The following is a 23,258-nucleotide window of genomic DNA, read 5'->3' as shown; positions in this document are numbered from 1 at the left end:
TGCCAGATTCCCTTCCTCTCCCTCTCTTTTCTTCACCATTCCCAGAGCTCTGGAGCAGTTCCAGTGGTAGTCCTTTTGCTATGAGTGATTGGGTAACTTTGAGTATAGCCATGGATATCCATCTTCTCAATTCAATTCAATTCAATTCAATTCAACATGCTTTATGGGCATAACTGTTGAACATTATTGCCAAAGCATCAAAATAAGATGCATACATTATTTTGTACATTAAATCCCTTTCTTTCTCTCTCTCTCTCTCCTTTCCAGAACTCCACAGTACATCTTGTGGAAACCCAGGCGTCCCCCCGAAGGCGGTGCTAAGTGGCGGCGGTCGTTTTGCCGTGGGAGACCGTGTGCGGTACAGCTGTGTTCCTGGCTACGTCTTAGACGGCCATGCCACGCTCACCTGCATCACCAACGCCGGAAACACCGCTGTCTGGGACTTTCCTGCTCCCATTTGTCGAGGTACGGAAGACTAAACCTTTCTGTGTGTGCATGTGTATGTATATGTGAAGAGTTTCATTCTAAAATGAAACCTACTTACAAAACTATTGATCGCTCGAAATGAAAATAAATATTGAAAGTTTTTAGAGGATAGAATAATAGTAATTCATTTGGTTGACAAAATGACAGACTGGATCCTTAATATTTTAGAAACATTGAAGGATGACTTTCAGATAATGACTTTTCCCTAAATATATAGCATTTTGGAAAGAAACCCTTCATATATTATATGTGTTCATATATTCATGTATTATATGTGCGAATGGGAGACAGAGAGACCGACAGACTGTGTATGCATTTGTGTGTATATGTGAAACAGAGAAAGCGAGGCAAGCAATCCAGTAGTGCAAGTGTGTGTGTGTATGTGTGTGTGTGTTTGTGTGTTTGTGTGTTTATGCTAGACTGTATAATCAAAGGATTGTGTGGGAGAGAGGCAGATATACACAGTGTATGTATGTGTCTATTTTTGCATTCTGGGGTAGGTGGTACATGGCCTTATGTGTGTGTTTATGTATGCTGAGGTAGATGGATAGAAGTGTGTTCACACAGACATCCACTGTATATAGTGTAGGCAGTAGCAAATCTCGAGGTGTGTATGAGTGTGTGTGTTTGCACAATCTTCTTAAAAAATATTTTTGAAGGTAGCAGCAGCAGCAACAACAGCAACATATAACAATAATCATAAGGGCCCAAGAATGGAGCCCTGAGGGACACCACGTGATCATTTTCTGATCTGATGTTAAGAGAGTAATTGTGGATCCATCAATAGTTTTGTCCATGAAAACTGTCATCGTTTCTATAGACAAATGTCTTACAGTTTCAAAATCTTTTGTCTAAAAAGATTTGATTGAGAACAAGCATATTTATTATTGTTTAGATGCCATCTATTCAAACAATTTAATACACATCTTGTTGATTGACAGATATGCCATCTGGGTGCAGGTATACATTGACTTTAAACTGGCTGACGAATGAAAAAACCTCAGACAGACTGTGTACTTAGAGGCTATAGCCAACTCTTTATGTCAGTTAGATTACAAAGTTATCAGCTCTTACCATTTTACAGTCTGTTGACAATGGACACAGCCGAATAAATAAAGTTGACAAAGCTAACACCATTACAGGCTAACACAAAATGCAAAATGGAAGTGTAGATTTGCTTCACTGTGAATCTAAGAACACACTGTCTGGATGGGTCTCTACAAGTGTGTATTGTGCTAGCGTATTTTCCCACTTAGCCCCGCCTTTCTGTGTGCATCTATGCCAAGCGAAACCAGTCTAATGAATTCAGCGACATTCTGAATTGTGACACAACATATCTCACTGTGCTCTAATTTGGGTCTAAGGAAGAGAGAGGGGGAGGAGCGGAGGGGAGAGAGGGAAGAAGGGGAAAAAAATGGCAACTTGTCAGTGCTGGATTAGCAATGTCTCTGTCACTCTGTCAGTAAGGCTAAGAGGAGCTAAGCTACTAATACGTTCACACCAACTCAGAAACACACACACATACACACCTACTCACACCCACACACAGACTCTTGCATACACACCCAAACACTTACAGACGCGGGCACAGTCACACACACAAACACACATAGAAACACTCAGCAAGCACACAACCCACACAGTCATTGTGCGTGTGTATGTGTGTGTGTGTGTGTGTGTGTGCGTGCGTTTGGGGGGGGGTAGTGACACCTAGAGGCATTCATACCAACAGTAATAGCTTTCTATCAATTATTCAGCCATCCAATCAAATGACTTGAAATGGAATGCTTTTAGCAATATCACAGGAAATGTGTTCTCTCTCTCTCTCTCTCTCTCTCTCTCTCTCTCTATCTATCTGTGTGTGTGTGTGTGTGCATGAGTGCGTGTGTGCATTCTTGCATTCTTGTACCTTTTTCCTTGTGACAACCAAATGTAAGAGAACATGAGCACCAATTCACTGTGGCTGCCCAGCACCGCTCCTTATCCCATAAATGTATCATGAATAGAATAGAATAGAATAGAATAGAATAGAATGGAATAGAATAGAATAGAATATGCTCACTGTAGAAAATATTCAGACTCACCCCATATTACAATCCTTCTTTTAGTCTCGAGGTTTTAAAATCCCTCTCTAGCTTGTGTCTTTACCTTCATCTACATCTCACCTTCATGAATAAATCATATTTAATTTAGGTGGAATCAATAATAGACCATACCTTCACATAACGTCACCTGCTCAATCTAGTTCACGGAAAGAGCAGAGCAGGTGGTCCAAAAATATGGTATATTCACTATAGAAATAAGCAAGAAGGCAAGAAGATCCTGGGTTTGATCCCCTGCCCTTTCTGTGTGGGGTTTGCATGTTCTCCCTGTGCTCACTTGGGTTTCCTCCCACAGACATGCAATTCAGGTGGACTGGAGTCAATAAATTGCCCATAGGTGTGAATTTAAGTGTGGATGATTGTCTATTTCATTTTACATGCTGTCAACGGACTGTACAATGGCAAAAACAGATTGTTTTCTTAAGCTAAAAAACAGGACTGGTAGCAACACTAGCCATACCCTCCAATTCTCCACAAGTACCCAAAAGACCTACAGTGATTCACAGAGACCATTTTGGGATGCGATGTGGATAACTGGTAGCAAAATCGACAAATTTCTTATTTAGTCTCTCTGCTGATGGTTTCTTTTTATGCAAAAACGTGTCTCCTTTTCCTCTATAGTTTCCACCATATGTCATGTTTGTTTGTTTTTTAATTTTGAAGAGTCAAGGACTCCCAATTGGATACACATTAGGTCACAGGTGCCCATTTGATTCGATTTTGGGGTCTCTATAACTGACTTTGACTTTTAGAACCAATGGTGTAGTCTACTGTCACATGTCTTGCGCTGTGATTTTACACTGAATGTGAGGTTGTGTTTTTTTTTTTTATTTGTGTCAGTATATACTGTCTACTATCAACTATCAGTTCTCGGTATGTCTCTTTATTAGTGTACCTTAATTTAAGTGATTTAAGTGTAAGAAAAAACACCATTTTAGATTTAGGATAATAGTCAGTTTTATGTTAAGGGAAATGGCTTAGGGGAGGACTGTAGGCTAATGGAATGTCCTCACTAAGATAGCAATGCAAATGTATTTATATGTGAGGGAGCCAATATCTGTGTGAATGCATCTCTCTCTCTCTCTCTCTCTCTCTCTCTCTCTCTCTCTCTCTCTCTCTCTCTCTCTCTCTCTCTCTCTCTCTTTCTCTGTGTGTGTGTGTGTGTGTGTGTGTGTGTATGTCAGTGTGTGTGTTCCTAATAAGTTGATGCTGAATTATTCACAGGACAGAATTGTCCTTCAGCATGCAAGGTATCCATATTCACACACACACACACACACACACACACACACACACACATACATGCACATACTTGGCCCTGAGAAAATTTCACCATGATCTCACAGATACAGAATATGCTTATTAATATTCATTGTGGGTGTGTGTGTGTGTGTGTGTGTGTGTGTGTGTGTAGGGGTTTTGGGGTGGGGGGTAATGCGTATGTCTGAGTAAGAGAGAGAGAGGAGAGTAAAGGCAAATTTATGGTTTGTGTGGTGTGCCCGGTGTTCACGGCAAGACCACAGCATTTTATGGTAAATGCGGTAGCAGCGCGGTGTTCGCGAAGAGCACAGAATCTCTTCCTATTGTCCATTTTTGCCGGTTGTCAGCTGTCACTTGGCTCGATTAGACTTACTTCCCTGGTAACCAACTAACATAGCAACCATTAACCAGTCATAGCCTCTGAACTGACTGCGGCGTTTGCGGAGGCCTCCGCAGAGTTTCATTTTTTGAGAGGAGCGCGGAGCTCGGTGCGGACCCTCCGCAGACCCCCTGCAGAGCTCCGCACTCGCCGCACAGACCCTCCGCACCGCGAACACCGGGCACACCGCAGAAACCATAAATTTGCCTTAAGCAGACCTTAGTGTTTGTGTGTGTGTGTGTGTGTGTGTTTACATGTACGTGAGTGTGTGCCCTAACACGCTGTGAATAACTATGAGTATGCAGTGAACACAAATTGATTTCTGCACAATATCTTCAAGTCACAATGAGACCATTTGGAGAAGAGAAAGAGAGAGAGAGAGAGAGAGAGGGGCGCAGAGAGAAAGCCAGATAGAAAATGGAACAAGAGTAGGGATGAGAGAGAGAGAGGGAAGAGAAACGGGGGGGGGCGTCATTGTTCGAAGTGAAAAAGTAATAATGTGCTCGTGCAAAACTCAAAATTAGACTGGCAGAGAATCGGAAATGAAACGAGTGTGTGTTGAGTCGGCATAATGAGATTGAGGCTGCCGCGCGCGCATTTATGTGTGTGTGTGTGTGTGTGTGTGTGTGCGTGTGTGTGTGCGTGTGTGTGTGTGTGTGTGTGTGTGTGTGTGTGTGTGTGTGTGTATGTGGGTGCGTGTGTGTGTGTGTTATTTATTGGTTGAGCTCATGGCACTAATTCAGCTCCAGTCTCATCAGACAACACTTGAACATTTCCTGGTCTGTGAACAAAAACACCACAGTCACACAGTGGCACAAACACCAGCTGTGCTGTGGCAGAATGTAGCTTCACCCTGTGTCCTTATACCACCCATAATCTCACCTCACTGAGTCAATATGTGTTTGGGACTCAGTGACACCCCCTAGAGGCTGTGGCTGACGGGTCTCCGCCACACTGGGGCACTTGAACCTCTGCAGCGAACTTTACCAACCTGTCCTAACTTCTCCTATGCAGAGTTTCACCTCACAGACTGTGACTGAGTGACACTCTTCAGCTCTAGCAAAAATATCAGTATCGATACTGTTTAGTTTTTGAGATTACCCATTTCCTTAAGACTTGAGACCGTGCTATACAGGGATTTCAGAACAGCTAAGATGTGTTGGTAGTTACAATGTGAAACAGTCCTAAAAGCACTGTAAAGAACAGCATCAAGTTGTAATTTGTTCTTATAAAACAGTGGCAATACACCATTGAATTTAGTATTTAGTTGATAATATTTAAAGAATAATAATAATTCAGTGTTATTCTTCCTCCAAGCAATATATTTCTTGAATAGCAGTTAAACAATATGGTTGCTAAGTGCCAGGCACAAGCAATACAGATGCAGGCCAACAATTTCCAGGACCTGGGATACCTAAGTGATTGCATGGATTCAGATAGAATCACATTCTGCAGATATAGTGACTCAAGGTAGTAGCTGAAACAAAAGTTTAGCCCACCTTTGTAACAAACATGATGTTTGTAGTCCTGTAAACCTACGCGAATGTTTCCTAATCCAGTCCTCGAGTTTCCCCTGTCCTGACAGTTGTTGTTCCATCTTTACTTTTGCGGACCTCATCGAATTGTGGGCTACATGCTTTCATGCTAGCCCTCAGGTCAATCTGTTTCCACTGCACAACCAATTAGCATTAAGCCCTTAATTGGATCAGGTGTGCAAGAGTAGAGTGGAATGGAACAAAAACTTGCATTACAGGGGGGACTTGAGGACTGGATTGGGAAACATCGGCCTTTGCTACAAGCACCTCTAACCACAGGGTTACCTTTTCAATTAGAGATGGGTACTTAAACAGCTTTGTCTCAAATGACGCCTTGTTAGAATCAAACATACACCTCATTTCTAATATAAATCCCTTCCTGAGCTTCTCATCATCAACAGCAACCTCAACATCTGGCCTGTTTGCAGCAGGATTAATGAACTTCTCAGGTTCGGTATTATGGAATTTTAAACATGTCAGATCTGACACAAACAGACACATGCACACTTAATTTAACATAGCTAGAGGGAAGACTGACAGACTGAGGCAGACGGAAAAATACTCATTTAATTGCATGTGTTCATTCTAGCTTGACAGAGAGAGAGAGCAAAAGAAAAAGAAAGAAAGAAAGAAAGAAAGCAAGAAAGAAACAAGAGAGAGCATCAAATAAGAGATGATGGTATGGATACCATCTCTATGCTAATTACAGAGTCTAATTGGCTGGTTTCGTTCCAATGGAGAGGTTGTCTTTTCAAAAACTCAGTGTATGTTGTCTATGTGTGTATTTGTTTATATGCTGTGTGCATGTGTTTGCATATATCATAACACGATTATTCTCACACAGAATAATGAAAATTTATAATCCTTAAAAAACTGAGTTCATGATGAAAATAGGAAAAAGTTACTTATCGTGTTCTAAATATTTGTAATTAACTAGTACATACAAAGGCTTCTATCTGAGTCATACGGTAAGAATTTCTACATAAATTATAAATCATTGCTTAATGTTAATACATAGCCATTTTTGACACCAGGATGAAGGAAAGAAAGACAAAATGGTGATGTTAGGACCGCAATGCAGATAGAGGAAGAGGCAAACTCGACTAGTCTTTATACAGCAAAATTATCTTTTCAGTTATCTTTTCTGATCAGTGCTTATAAATACCAATTATTCTAAAGAGTTACCTGACCGGTACCCGCATTTTAAATCAAAACCGCACTGAGTAGCCACTTACAAAATGGCAAGTGGCTACTCAGTGAACGCTGAAACCCTACAAGCTCCAGGGCTGCTGCTCTGTAGCTGAGCCTGACCTCTGACCTCTCTGTGGAGGGGGGCAAGCGCAAATTATCACATCATTTCAGTAACACCAAAACCTGGCATTTAATTTCAAATCAGCAGCTCCTGACATCTGTGAGATCAACAATTATCACAAATGACAGGACACATAATCGGCCTATAATAGCCCTAATGATACTTTTATTAATAAATCATTTCATTCTGTGAAAACTTGACCTTGAATTGTTGTTGCTGCACACAGGCAAAAAAAAAAAGAAATACATCCACTATATCCAAACAGGCCTATACTGCCTTGGTGAGTAACCTAAGACAATGATTCCCAAACATTTTTGGAGTGTTGTGGCCCACCCTGTGGCATTTTGAAAGCAGTTTTAAATTGACGTAATGAACAAGGTAGCCTTATTACATTCAAACGGTTTACCTACAGGCATAAGTAATTTAATCCCAGTTTTAATTATTCTTCAGTATTACTTCATCATTGTTTACTGTAACAATAATGCCAGAGAGGACATTCTTTACTGTGATTATGGGTACAATGGTGATGCATTTGGTATGAGACACAGTCGATTGCCCCTTGGCAGCACCAAAGTGCCCATTATCACAGTAAAGAGCGTCCTCAAGGGCATTATAGCCATTATTACAATGGTCACTAACACATGTCTAGTGCAATGTATGTATAGTACTTTACTGATTTCTCAAAGTAGTATACATACAATAGATTAAAAAAAAAAAAACAGGGTTAAACAATACAAATCACTAACTAGTCAACTGGTTACGACAGGAGTTGATTACCTATGCCTCAGGAATGGAAACAACATGGTTGGACCAGTCAGATTGCTGAAACTACCTTTTGCGCTATAAGGAATGAAACCAGTAATGATTTAAAAAAAATATATTGAAAGCCTGTAGAAAAATCAAATCAATGTGAACTATATAATTTTGCTAGCATAGGCTTAAGAGCTTTGAAGTTTGACACCAACATCTGGTCTAATAACACAGGTGGTGATGACTGTGTCTGAAGGAGAACAGAGAGCAGTCACAGACTTCAAAAAAATGTGTAAAATTTAGGATCATAATTCCTTCCTTTTGAAGTTTGCCTGCAATGCTGTGCTTCGCGGCCCACAGCTGCCCATCCCACACAGACACATAGTTCACAGACAAGGTAGGCTATTTTTGTATTTTTTGATTTCAACAGAATCATACCATCTCAAAGGTGTTCTGGACTACTTATAAGATATGTTTATGTGTAAGAATAGTCCTGAGTTACCGGCGGGCTGCATGAGTTTGAGGTGCTAACCAGAGATCTAATGATTTCACACCCAAAGTCTAATGTTCTGACCTATTCCTTAAAGAAAAGATGTTTAATCTTAATTCTACTGAGCAATAATTCCTCATAGAAAAAAAAAACTTTCAGAAAACAATTACTGATGCAAGATAATGACAGCTTGTTAATGAATAAGTAATGCTCTCTCTTCCCTCAGCAGCCACTGTAGCCTGGTTGAATAAGAATGTGTTCTTAGTCAACTGGCCCGGTTAAATAAGAATGTGTTTCTAGCCAGTTTACCCGTAAATCTGCAAACAGTGTGGCCTTGAACAGGTGTCTTCGGTGACTCTGACTTTGCAGTAAAATTTCTTTCAGAACATGGGCAATTCATGACGTTTTGGAAATCTCGAGCAGACAGTCCTCCAGAGCATTAAATGTTGAAGTTACAGGCATTACAAAATGCCGCGTCACAGAGTACATGACCCTGTTACCAGAAAACACATAAAAAGCCTAAACCCAGGTGTTAAGCAGTTGATATTAGATTATACTGTTTACACACTTTCCTCAGCATAAGCTTGTTGTAGGATGTTTGCTCTTTTTCAGTAATATTCTGCCAGAGTCAGTACTTTAAACTCTGCTGAACTCGGTTGTTTGACTTCCACATAAACTTTCTACGACTTTCACAACTCACTTTACATCTGTGTGTGTGTGTGTGTGTATGTGTGAGTGACTGCTTCTGACAATGTGCATGACTGTCTGTGTTTGTGACTGTGTGTGTGTGTGTGTGTGTGCGTGTGTGTATGTGTGTGTTTTGCCCGAGGCTGACTAGCAGTGTTGCTAGGTGAAGTGGTGACATCGTCACGGTAGTATTGTTATCGTCATGACAGCGTTAGTTGCCAGGTAGCATCTCTCTCTCTCATTTCCTCCTCTCCTTTTCTCTCACCTCTTTTCTCTTTCCTCCCCTCTCCTCTCCTTTTTTCCTCTCCTCTCTGTATTACTTGCCAGGTAGTAATGGGATGGGGGGGAAGATGCAAAGGGGAAGTTGTTCTTTTGCCATGGAAATGAGTCCTTGTTACCCATGGATACAAGGGAGAAAAGTAGTTCCAGTCAAAAAATCAACCAGGCACAGTTGGACAAGTTCATTTATGCACAGACATATACGCACACACACTCAAATGAAAAGAATGGTACAATCAAACACACACATATATGGGCATGTTCACAATGTTGCTTAGAAATTGCATCTAAATAAGGGCCAACAAAGTAGGAAAATTCTGTTCAGTCTCTGCAGTAATAGGCAGCGGTGCGGAGGCGATGCTTTCTTTGTCCTTAGATGTCCTCAAACAGTGCAGAACACTAAAGTATATGAACCCTTGGTAAAGATAATTTAATTCAGCAGATACATTCAAAATAAAGCATTTTGAATGTGTGATTGTGTGTAATGAGGTTACCATGCTATATTCAAAAATCTGGTGGTTAGTGGAGAGATATTATTCAGAAAACCTGTAAAACCACAAACACTGGGACACTGGACAATTTAGTGTTTTTATTCTCTTTCTGTTTCTCTGTCTCACTTTCTCAGTTTCTGTCTGTGAAATGTTATTTCATGCATCAGAGAAACAGAGGGAGAGAGAGAATGATGACAATTTGACATAAAGTAGCCTCTTTTTACTATTCTGTGTGTGTATATGTCAGCAAGTGTGTATGTCTGCATGTGTGTGTGTGCATGTGTGCATCAACTAGTATCGAACCAGTTCTGCTGAGCTTTGACAGATTACACTGTTTGAGCAGGTAGTCTCCTCCATGTTGGCACACACACACAGACACACACACACAAGTACACAGAGGCACACGTAAACACACAGGCACACACACACACACACACACACACACACACACACACACACACACACACACACACACACACACACACACTCAGTCCCCCATGCAGTGCAGGAGATGCAAGCTGAGCTGTCATACTGAAACTCCTGCTGATTCACACACTTCACAGAAAGTCAGAGAGACTGAGTTTGTGTGTGTTTTTATTTATATATGCCTATATTTGGTGTGTCTGTAAGTGAATCTATGTGCATAAGCATAGGTGAGACAGAGGGAGAGAGAAAGAGAGAGAGCTTCTTGTGCGAGCATATCTCTCTACATTACTTGGTGAACAGAATCAAATATTGTTGAATCTCCTGCACACGATCAAATGAACAGAAATCTTCTACATATCTGCAGCAGACGCCTCCAACCTCCAACGAGTCAAATTTTCAGTTACTTTGAACAAACTGGTCACTTTTCTGTATTGGAAGCTTGGAGCAGTAACCAAGGAGGGTCATAATATAGCGGACGGTTTCAAATGTGGCAGATTTCACAGGGCCAGTAGAGTGACCTGATGTAAGACCAAAGTGGCTGCATTGCCTGAAAAGAAGACCAACAGCCAAACAACTTGCCAAAGAGCTAGCTAGCTCATATTCATCACAAGTGTTGAGAATTTGCACTCTTACGGTTGACACCAATACTAATGCAGTTCCTTCACTAATGAATAGAAATGAAATGTGAATGAAATCCCTTTATTCCTGGTGCATCTGCTCCTCTGCTGCCAATTCAGTCAATTCAAGTCAAGTTTATTATAGCACATTTCAAACAAGCATCTTTTACCAATGTACTTTACAAAAGAGAAGGTTGAAGGCCAAACAACTTTTGGCCTTCAACTATACCTATCTATTTAAGAAACAGAAAACAAAGACGGCATCACTCCCATATTCAAGCGCTTACTTCATCAGATAGTCGACCAAATGAGCTTACAATCCCCAAACTATACAAAATCCTCCTACAACTACTGCTAGGAACAGAAAGCAAAGCAACTAATGCCAAGTAGTTTCTCTATGTAACACTACCCATGATTCCTTGCAAACATCAGGTGCATAGAATAAAACTAACTCTATATTTTTTTCATCAACCATGCAATAATGAAAAGTTTTGACAGAATTAAGGTAACCAAATAAAACAGCAATAGGGAAATGCAGACTTGGGTCAAATAGTGGCAAATTATTCTTAGTATTTGCTTTAACCTGCCTTGGGTAATAGGTGAGGCTTACTGCAGGTAAGTTGTCAGTCACAGAAAAGTGGACTACATTAACTTTCAAATACTTTCCTATGATTGTCTACACTTTCTGGCACTCAGTGTATTGTCCCCCATGACAAACCCCACCCTGACTCTTAAGTAGGCTAAAACAAACCAGAAAAAGTTTTTGCGAATACTATTTGTGTCTACTGACTGGAGCTATACCCAAGTTTTCATTTCTCACCCTCTCTTTCCATCTTTCTCTCCCTCTCACTCCCTCTCTCTCTCTCTCTCTCTCTCTCTCTCTCTCTCTCTCTCTGTCTCCCCCCCTCTCTGTCTCTCTGTCCCTCTCTCTCTCTCACACACACACATACACACACCTCTTCTACTGTAGCTTCTCCATGGTCTCGTTATTATCTTGCTAATGGCTCCCTGTGGATGTAAAGCTCTGCTGATCCAAGCAGCTGGAGACACACACACACACACACACACACACACACACACACACATACCCAGACAGACAGACAGACAGAGAGATACACACACACACACACACACACACTCACACACATATATACACACACACAGGTAGAGAGTAAGGAAATCCAGGACCATATGTTCCCACCAGTGCAGAGAATTTGACACATTTAACAATTTAATATCCACCCCCCACACGCCCCCACCCCCCGGCACACACACACACACACACACACACACACACACACACACACACACTCAGTGTCCCTAGTGCTAATCCCTGTCCGTGGAAGGCAGTCGGGGGATTTAATTTTGTTAAATATTCTCGTGCATTCATATCCTTGCATGCAATTACTGAAACACCAAATTATAGGCTACTAAATTTACCTAATTGTATGGACATATGTTGCTCTTAATTTCTAAAAAATAATTCAAGCTGCAGTCAGTGCTGTTCCAGCGCTGACTCGGCATAGTGTGTGTTTCGTTACTGCTTGTAATAAACTAGAACAGTTGCCAGCTAGCTTGGCTGGAAATGTTTAAGTGTTGTTTATTGTAGTAAAGATGAATTGAAGGCTATCTTGAGGTGTAGTTGTGTTGTACACATTTGCAATATATAGTATATTGTAATATATTGCCATATGTAATATAAACATAATTTATAGAACATAATTTTGAGTAAGTACAAGATACAATTATGTACAGTATACAACATCAGTTTGGCTAAGATGGATGAACTGGTATTTGTTTTGAAACTCTTTTTGTAAAATGCTTTGTCAATATTGATGAACAGTAATACCAATAATGTTTTTTTTAATTTTTTTTTTAAGATTATTCATTTGGCATTTTGCCTTTATTGGACAATACACAGTAGAGAGAGACAGGAAAGATGATATGCGACAAAGGTCCCGGGACGGATTTGTTGGTGCGGTTACATGGTATAAGCCACCAGGACCAATAACATAATTACATTTTAAAGGAGACATTAGAGAGTGGCAATAATGTTTCTCAGTACTGATAGAGATTGGCTAACTGTCCTAATCCATTTGGACTATAAGGAACCAAAGACCTTTGACAAAATACTGTTGGTCATAGTTTTTGCAAGAAATGCTCAAATTCATGACTGCAGACTTAAGGCTAGACGGGAGAGCTCCTGACTTCCTAGAGCAACTCCTATATGTGCTACAGCATGTGGTCCTGATGCTGAGCTTTTATAAGACCCTCGCTGAATGGGTTACCAGGTGAGTTTTTATTTGGCAGGCAGTCAGCATGTTTATTTATAACCATAATAATAGTGCAACATTTAAAATCATATTCCAAAATGTTGTGTTCACAGTAATGAAAGTCTCTCTCTCTTTCTCTCTCTCTCTCTCTCTCTCTCTCTCTCTCTCTCTCTCTCTCTCTCTCTCTCTCTCTCGCTCTCTCAGATCAATGTACCAGTCTTGTAGTGACACTTGGAGTACTCTTATCTCTTCTCTGCAGACCTGCTCAATCCTTGCTCTCTCTCTCTCCTCTCCCCTCCCCTTCTCTCCCCTGCTTTCCCTTCATATCCTCTCGTCCCTTGCTCTGCACTCTCCTCTCCTCTCCTCTCCTCTCCTCTCCTTTTCCTCTCTTCTGTCATTATATTGATACTGATGATGGGTGCTGTCTAAACTTTGGTTAACGATGACAGATGAGGGTTCTGTTGTAGCTCATCTACAAGTAGTCTGCACTGCTCACATTTTCACAAATAAGACTGATACGACTACATACTCTCTCTCTCTCTCTCTCTCTCTCCCCTCTGTTTCATGTCTCCCTCTCATTCACACTCTCTTGCACACACAGAAGTGAATTACCTATTTCGCGTGAAATCCTCCTCTCTCCAACCTTTGGTGTTTTCCATGTTTTTATTTGCAGTAAAAGTCTACACGGTCCTTTATGTGCTGAGTGGCTTCCATGACCCTAAGGCTAGGGCTGTAATGCTATAAAATTTTCCTCAACGGGGTAACAGAATAGCGTTACATTGCGGTTTGTGGTGTCACTGCCAGTCGACAGCCCATTTCATGTCTGCCCACAGCCTCTTCTCCTTGTAATAATGCATTCAGTCCAAGCTCTACACCATTACAGCCCAAATTTAGAATAAAGATGGGTGAAGTGGGGGGGGGGGGGGGGGGGGGGGAGATAACCAATTATTTTTTTCATGAGCTACATGAGATGAGGAAAATAGTTTTGTGTCAAACATTTTAATATTGATCATAAGCTATTTTTTATTAATCAACCTCCCTCGGTTAGCCTACTTTCTTTGATGGATTCTCACAGCTTTATACAAAATTTCTCAAACTATTTACAATAAACAAAGGCACACTTTTACACAGCAAGAATTCAGAAAATGTAGCCTACATCCTATTTATTCTACCCACCACAAAAAGCTATCCAATGCTTAATTAAATAGGGGCTCATCATAGCTTTATTGCAGTCGCAGACATTCGATTGCTGAGCCGACAAACACCATACAGATTTGCGGTCCTACAGGAGTGCTTTGACAAACCCGGGGGTGCCTCAAAGGTGCCTCTAAAACCCTTAGGGCTCTGTTTTCATGAATCAAGGTGCAAGCGCAGGTGCTGCCACACGTTCACAGCATAGTGCACTTGGTGTGACCAGCAGAGTTTGGTAATTTCATGACCGGAGATGTTGGCGCAGCAGTGGCACACCTGCCCCATGGTTATAAAGGAGGTTGGATTAGGAAGAATACATTATCAGTAGGTGTGGCAAGGGCTGGCATCAGTCATGGCCAATAAAATCAGCTCCTTGCATCCCCTTTAAAAGCAGCGTGCTCCCCACCATGGCGCACTGACAGTTTCGTAATGGATGAGGAGAGTCCAGACTGGCTGTGCCAAAAAAGCCTCTCCTAAGAGGAAACTGATGTCCTTGTCCGGGAGGTGCAAGGTCACAAGGCGCAAGTATACGACACCCCAAATACAGTATGCTGCCAACGGTAAATTATGTCCCTTTTTAGGTTGGATTCTGAGATATTGGAATCTCTGTCACCATGTTTCTATGTGTGATGATGTGCATCAACAGTTGGAAGAACATTGGAAGACAACGATTCAGACAATAACCACATGTGCAAATACAATTAACTTTGTGGTATAATGAATAGCACACAGATAGCAACCACGTTTGGGGCACCTACGCCTGTGTGGTTATGGGTGGTGAAACCATTCAAAACCCAGTGGATAATCTTAAAAAAAAAACACTCGGGAAAACAATTGGGAAAATCTGAAAAATCTATTTATCGAAGCTATGGAATTTTGACAAGACCCTGATAGATAGACAGACAGACAGAGAGACAGAGAGAGACAGAGAGAGAGAGGGAGGGGGAGAGGGAGAGAGATAACCAGCCAGCCAGCCAGCCAGTCGGTTTGTGTCAGGTGTACTTTAGTTAACTGCAATGTGATTGGTTTAAAAATGTGTTTACCATGATGGCTTCTTTCCCTTGTTATTGTCTGCTGACACTGCAACACACACACACACACACACACACACACACACACACAGAGTAAAGCAGACACAAAGGCACACATTCTCACTCTGATGGATGTTCGTAGTCACAATTACACACACACACACACACACACACACACACACACACACACACGCGCGCGCGCGCGCGCGCAAGGAGGCATCCAGACACTTACGTATGTACGCATACACAGTGCCTGCAAGACACACATAGACAGAAACACACACACACACACACACACAAACTTTTTCTTTCACACTCTAACACACACACACACACACACACACATACGGTATAGTGGCAGTGCTGTAGTCAGCAGGGGCTCATTTAGCCACTAAACGATTCAGGATGTTCACAATGTCCTGGTGTCTGACTGTGTGTGTGTGTGTGTCTGTGTGTCTGTGTGTGTGTGTGTGTGCGTGTGTGTATGTGTGTGCGTGTGTGTGTGCGTGTGTGTGAAGGCTTGTGGCCAACAGTGCAATAGATTTTCAGGACAGCACAGCTTTCTCTTTCTCCTTCCAACCCTTTCAGTATATCTCCTCTCTCTCTCTCTCTCTCTCTCTCTCTCTCTCTCTCTCTCTCTCTCTCTTGCCTCATCTCCTCTCCTCTCCCTGCCCTTTCTCTTCTCTCTCTCTCTCTCTCTCTCTCTCTCTCTCTGACACACAGCATGGCATTTAGCAAACACTCTCATCCCAACTGACTTACTGTATCTTAGAACTTTGGACCAGACCAATGCACGATCTCTGCCTCCGATATTGCTTTTGATATAACGGAGGAGCAAAATTAATGATACCCGACATGTCTGCCGAGAAAGATTGTGTTTGGTGGCTTTGTGAAAGAGAGACGAATATTTGGATAGGGTCATTAGCTGTCAGCCGCCCTCCATAAAGGAAGTGCATTTCTTCCGGGTGTAAGAAAAGGGCAGGACGGATTGCTTGTGACCCGGCCCAAACAGGCAACCTTCTGTTTTTTAAAAGAAAAAGTGAGACGGTATTGGTTCCATTAAGGCAACGCCACCCATCACACCCTCACCCTGCGTAAACCCCCACAAACTCTGGACCCCGCCGCACCATCCATTAGACTGGTCTGTAAACCATTCTGTGGTGCCAAAGTGTGCTGTGGCACCATGCAAGTGGTTTTACACAACTGTGCACAACTACAATGCCTGCAATGTCTAATAAATTATTTCATGTATCTCATTTTATTCAGTACAACCTCCTCACGGAGCACTCGACCACTGGACCGTTGGTCACTTACCATAATTTGCTCTGCAGCTGTATTGTATGCCACAATGGTCAAACACACACAGCTATTGCTATTTGAATGTATAATAGTGTATGCCTTTATAACTGTCTCCTTCCATTGTATGTGAGGTTCCGTGTCCTTGTTTCACGCGTGTTGTATGCGCTGTGAAACTGGATTTGTGTTTAATGTAGGCTTTATACTTATTCACCAGTTTGAGGAAGAAAATTGTTTACTTTTGATTATGAGGAAATGTGATTGGCTTGCACGCACATACTAAGAAAAATATAAGTACTCCGGTTCATGCATTCTCAGATTTAAGCAGATGTGTAAACTGTGTGTGTGTGTGTGTTTGTATGTATGAGAGTGTGCATGCGTATGTGTAACCTGTATATGTACCTCATTGTTTGGTGGGAAGGAATTAAAGACTAAATATTAGTCATGGCTGCTTAGTCACATCTATAAGATACACATGGCTGCTGTGACAACCGAAACAGTCTGCTACCCGGACAATAGAACAATGATCATGGCTGCCATGACAACACAAAGAATCTGGTGTATGTACAGACAAATTTGATAATTACATTGTCACACAGGGGCCGATTCTGCATAGCTGTACCGCTGTTTGAGGATTCAGAATAAAAGAGAAATAATAAAATGATAGGAAAATGACTTAGTGATTTTCAGATATAATAATAATAATAATAATGGTAGAAAGTGTAATTTAATTTTCAGGGAGAGACAGAGAAGATGATATTAGATATTTACCTCTGCCAAGTTGGACGGGGGTTATGTTTTCACCCTGTTCCATCTGTCTGTTTGTCTGTTAGCAGGAGAACTCCAAAAGTTATGGATTTGCATGAAACTTTGTGGAAAGTTTGGTAATGGGACAAGGAAGAACTGATTAACTTTTCACACCGATTGGCCAAAGGGGGGTGTGACAGTTGGCATGGCTTCTCACAAAAAGGCACAGAATTTCCGAACAGATTAACGTAACACCATCGAACTTTGTCGCCTATCAGCAGACAAAAGAAGAGGCAACCCCTCCATTATTGGCCCAATCAAACAACATCGGGACACTGGAGAACTCATGGCTCTCCGGTGCCCTGGCCCTGGCAAAACTTGGTACAGTGGTAGAAGGGCAGCCCTGATGGCCAATGGACAGATATAGAGCTGATTGGCCATGTGGTGTTGTGATAATCGACTAAAATGCTTAGAAGAATTTGAACAGGCAGATCTCATGTCCCATTTCAGGTCCAGTCATGTAAATATGTACATCTCCTGAAGTGAAACAAGTTGGTAATTCGGCATGGAAGAAATTATTAACTTTTGGTGAAAATCCAACATGTTGAACTAGCATAGTTCAGTGGACCCCAGGAAGACTAGCTGTGCTTTAGGGCAAAGCTAATGGGGATCCTAACAAATAAACATATATTGACAATTGCAGCATTGGCGGAGGTATACGCTGTACTTAGTGCCATCTAGACAATTGTTTTTTGACTACTTTTCTCTTTTTCATTTGAATTGAAAGCTCATTTGGCTTCTTATGTGAGTTTCTTGAGTGAGTTTCTTGACCCTTGGGCCCTTGAAAGCTGTTAAAATTGTATAATATCAGGCATACATCATCATGTCAGCCAAGTACATGTGTCTCAAGCTACTGACAAGCCAACAGACATGCAAAATTCTTGTTAATTCTTATTCTGCTTTATGTGTCTCTGTGTGCTGTGTGTGTGTGTGTGTGTGTGTGTGTGTGTGTGTGTGTGTGATAGAGAGAGAGAGAGAGAAATAGAGGGAGTAAGAGTGTGTGTCATGGATCCAACAGAAACAATGTTACCATGGAAACAGAACCATCTCCACTACCTAGCAACATATAGAGAACTGGATCTGCTGACCCGTCCTCCCTCATTCTGTCACTCCCTTCCTGTATCGCTCTCCCTCTCTCTCTCTCTTTTCCCCCTGTCTCTCTTTGGAGATACTTTGACAGGTTAATGCTCAGCTAGCGTGTCTGGCTCTCACACACACACACACACACATGCGCACACAGCCTGAGGTGGTGTGTAACAGGGGATTTCAAGGGGGACAGCAGGATAGACAGTTTAATCTGAGAGAGAAGAAGGGATGGCAAGGAAGCAAGAGGGAGATAGAGATGCAGAGAGATAGAGTGAGTGGGAAAGAGACAGAGATGGGGGGAAAGGTTATGACCAGGACATGTCTCCAAGAAACAGAGAGGAAGAGGAGAGAAGGGAAAACTTTATTACTCTTCCGCTCCTGAGAGAAAGAGTGAGCGAGAGGGAGTGAGAGATTCAGGGGAAAACTTTTGCTTTAGTAGACAGTTTATTTGGAATACAGCACGGCTCACAGTGGAGTTCAGTCAAACTACTACCAGCTGTACTACTGTCATTATATTCTTGTGGGCCCCAGAATAGGTGTCAACTAAGTAATAACTAAATCTGAATTAATAAACAATATGAACACTAAGTAGTACACTGGTGCTTGTGTTTTTGAGACAAAACAAGCTAAAATGAAAGACAACAACTTGAGGTTTAAAATTATGTCGCTGCTGTTTAACTCCCCAAAGATGCTGCTGATGCTGGTCTATGAGTTTGCTGTTTTTTTCCTTTTAGCTCTCTGCTCAGGGGCCCCCTGGTGGTAAAGGGCCCTCACCTACTGCACGTCACCTTGATGGTAGATCCGGCCATGACCCACTCTAATTTGTGTGTGTGTGTGTTTGACAGTGTGTGTTTGCAGAAAGCTGCATGTAATCTGACAGATGATCGAATGTGATGGTAAATACGCTAGACAACACAGTTTAATTGTGTGTGTGCGTGTGTGTGTGTGTGTGTATCTGACTGTCTGTGTGCATATGTCTGTGTGTTAGTGTGTGTGCATATGTGCGTGTGTGGGTGCATGTGCATTCATTTGGGTGCGCGTGCGTGTGTGTGCGCGTGCGCATGCAAGCGTGTTCGCTCATCTGTGTTTGTCTCTGCGACCGTGGGTGTATAGGCTTATCCCAGGTTCCCTTGGGACAGTGCTGATTGACAGCTCTATCCCTGGTTGTCATGGTGATGATGATGGATGTGTTTTTGGTTACCACGGAGACCGCTGTTTAAGCGTTCTATCTGCATGCATAATGTAGTTTTAGCATAAAGAGATTCTGTAACTGACAGAGAGATAGAGAGAGAGAGAAAGTGAGAGACAGACAGACAGGACCAGAAACAACTTTACTGGCTGAGTCTGTTACATGCACGACAATGTATTCATGCTCTTCACATTATATTTTACGCAGAGTTCACATATTAAACAGGATACATAGTTGGCCGAGAAGAAGGCATACGGACAGACAGAGAGATAGACAGGAAAGCAGACAGACACAGGTAGACAGATAGAGAGACAGCCAGGCATGTGTTAAAAACAGCGCACGTCCTGTGATAAAGATGAAAGAGTTGGCACTGTGGAATTACAGAATTTTAACTATCTTCCACCTATAGTGCTGAATTTTTAACACCTTCATCTGCAGATATAGCCATAAGTTCAACTTTTTACAATGAAAGCACAGGGAATGATCCAGCTACCAGTGGACTGAGAGAGTTGTGTAACAATAAAGTTCACCAAAAGTTATCAGCAGTTTTCAGGGCTACACTTTTTGGCAGTAATAACAAATGGAACAGTGTTCCATTATTTCTTCTTTAATGATTTGTAGTAGTGGTGAAGGGGGATCATTTTGGCTTTGGTTCTGCATTTGCCCCTGTTTTGGTCCCAGTTTTTGTTGTTGTACAGCCTGCAGTGCTAACAGTTCTTATTAGAACACATTGCTATGATAAACCACTAATTCAAAATATTGGGCTTTTAACTGTTTGTGTTTTGCAGAAAATGGGCTGAATGTTTGGGTCAAATGTGTGTTTATAATTTTCTCTTTTAGTGTTACAGGTAGTGGTAGATGATCCTGCAGTAGTAGCCCACTACTGCTGAATGAATGTAGAGGAAACAGTGATCCATAGTACAACTAGAATGACTTTTAAATATCGCAACTTCTTTAGCAGTGGAGGCAGTGTTCTTCCTACACTGCTAAACGAATATAGATGAAAATGCCACACTACACCATACTGACATGAATTTAGTAATTCATATTCATTTTCACGTATGTAACCCGTATAAATCCTAACTAACACACACATACATGCATTCAGGCAGACACACACATACTCCCTGAGGACACAGCACTACCCATGCATGATTTGCTTGTTTAGTGTGGCTATATAGCCATTTAGTTCAACTAGGCACGTCTGCATTATACATGCTACTTAAAGACACACACACACACACAGACACACACACAGATATAGAGACACAAAGATACAGAGACAAAGATACACATGTACACATACAGACTGTCATACACACGGATACATGCACTTGCATGTATGCAAAAACATATACACAAACACACACACACACACATGCACAGAGACTCTCCATAGGGTGCTGGTGTGTATATCAGTAGTCAACATGCATGACTGGCTCATTCACAATCTAGCAGGCAATCAGGCTGTTCACCTAGGCATGACTAGGAAACACACACCCCTTATCACACACATATTGTTTGGCACACAAATACAACTAGCTGTGTTTATAAAACAAACACACTAACACTGACACATCACAATAACACTGACACTCACAGAGATACATTATTTAGCACAAATACATACACACAAATACACATGAACGCGATTATCCATGTTCTTAAAATGTACACGCTATCACACTAACACAAATACAAACAGACACATACACACAAACATAATACCCAAGTGGTAACATACACAGTTCAGATAAAAACACGATGAAATATGGACTAATCATAGTTAAAAAGCACATCAATAAATACCAATTGAAACAAGGGTTGCCCCTTCATGACAGCAAACCTATTAAATCTCAGCATGGTATCAGCAAAACGAGAAACTTTTGCTGTTCTGAAATTGACAGACTGAGCTGACAGCAATACATACATTTTAAATGGATTTCAAAAGTGCACAAGGCTTTTTCTATGCCTGTAGTTGACAACTAAACAGTTAACAATTTTGAAGAGATTTTGTAAAACAAATCAAATTATTTGACTTTTTTGTCGTCCCTGTGTCAAATAGACCTATAGTTTTTGTTTTCAACTCTTACTGATTGGAGAGATCAAGAATCCTGTGAATGTTCAGAGGTTTTTCAAAAATGTGTAGAGGGCTCTAGAATGTCCAGAGGGGTCTAGAATGTTTTGATTGCACTATGATGTTTTATGGTTTGTAGAATGTTGTGAAAGTTCTAGCTTGTTGTGAGGGTTCTAAAATGTCCAGCGGGTTCTAGAATGGTCGCAAGTTACTGGAAGGTTCTAGAATGTTCAAGAATTTTGCCAGGGTTTCAGAATCATTTGATGGCTCTACAATGTTCAGTGGGTTTTAGAATCATGTGAGAGTTCTAGAATGTGTATGGGTTCTAAAATGCTGAGTGGGTTCTAGAATGATCACAGGCTTGTAGTGAATGGAATGTCGTGCGACATCTAGATTTGTTATAGTTAAAGACTGTCAAATGTTGGTTCAAAATAATGGTGTGGATAGGCTGGATAGGGTTCTAGAATATTCAAAGGGTTCTACAATGTGTGCAGAATGTTAACCAGAAGGTACAGTAAACAAGTTTCTATAATGATCTGGAATGTTGCCAGGGTAAGAAATGTGATGGCTCTACAGTGTTCAGTAAACTGTAGAAGTATGTGAATGTTAATGCTGTAAAGATGGTTCCAGAATGTTGCGAGCATTACAGAATGTTGACATTGGTTCTAGAATGTCCAGTTTCAAGGCTTGAAAACTTAAATCTCCTTAGCCTATGCATGTTTCAAACATAGACATGTTGTGAATAAGATATTAGAAGTGTGTTGCATCGCATTTCTCCCAGAGGAGCACTTTAGCTTCATACATTATTCAAACACGCACCAACTCACAGACCCTCACACAACACAACACACACACACACACGCTCACACAGTCCATATGTACACACACAGACTGACACACACACGCACACACATCCAGATACGAGGCAGTTCCTGCATTGATCCGTGAGTATTTAAAGCTGCTTCCAGTGAAATGGACCTTTCCTAGAGGAGGGTGGAGTGATTAAACATTTGCTAGTAAAAAAAGAAAGAGAGAGAGAGAGAGAGAGAGAGAGAGAGAGAGAGAGAGAAGGAAAGAGAATTAGATTGAACAAACAAGAGCCTGGAAAAGAGAAAGGAAGACAGAGAGAGAGAAAGATGACTTCTCTTGTACTAGATATTTTGGCAGCACTGTGTGCGTAACATTCATGCCAGTGACCACATTGAATTAAAACTGAATTGATGGTCAGAAACAGAGAGGGTAAGGAGTGGGAGGAAAAACAAAACCATGAAACTTATTGGAAAAATGGGGAAAAGGAGCTTCAGGTAGAAGTAAAAGGAAACGTTTTCAGCACTTTATTTTCTCTGTTTCCATTAAACATTTAGGAGATAGAATGAGACAAAACCATGAGCAGAGAGCAGAACAAAAGTTGTTTTAGCTATTAAGAAAAGTCACTCAGTGTCTGAATATCACACACACGCACACAGACAAACTCACATACATACACACACACAC

The 23,258-nt window shown here is 41.4% G+C and overlaps 1 protein-coding gene across 1 annotated transcript in view; it reads left to right on the top strand.

Moving 5' to 3' along the window:
- The window catches only part of LOC139920124 (CUB and sushi domain-containing protein 3-like), a 371,750-nt gene that overhangs the window by 156,513 nt on the left and 191,979 nt on the right, over positions 1 to 23,258 (top strand). The window contains exon 4 of the mRNA XM_071910054.2: positions 268 to 465. Coding sequence (XP_071766155.2) covers positions 268 to 465 — 198 coding nt within the window. The remainder of the gene's footprint in view (positions 1 to 267; positions 466 to 23,258) is intronic.

Source organism: Centroberyx gerrardi, chromosome 19 (assembly GCF_048128805.1).
Source record: "Centroberyx gerrardi isolate f3 chromosome 19, fCenGer3.hap1.cur.20231027, whole genome shotgun sequence".
Lineage (NCBI taxonomy): Eukaryota > Metazoa > Chordata > Actinopteri > Beryciformes > Berycidae > Centroberyx > Centroberyx gerrardi.
Note: the sequence above shows the minus strand (reverse complement) of the source record. Positions and strands in the feature narration are given on the sequence as shown.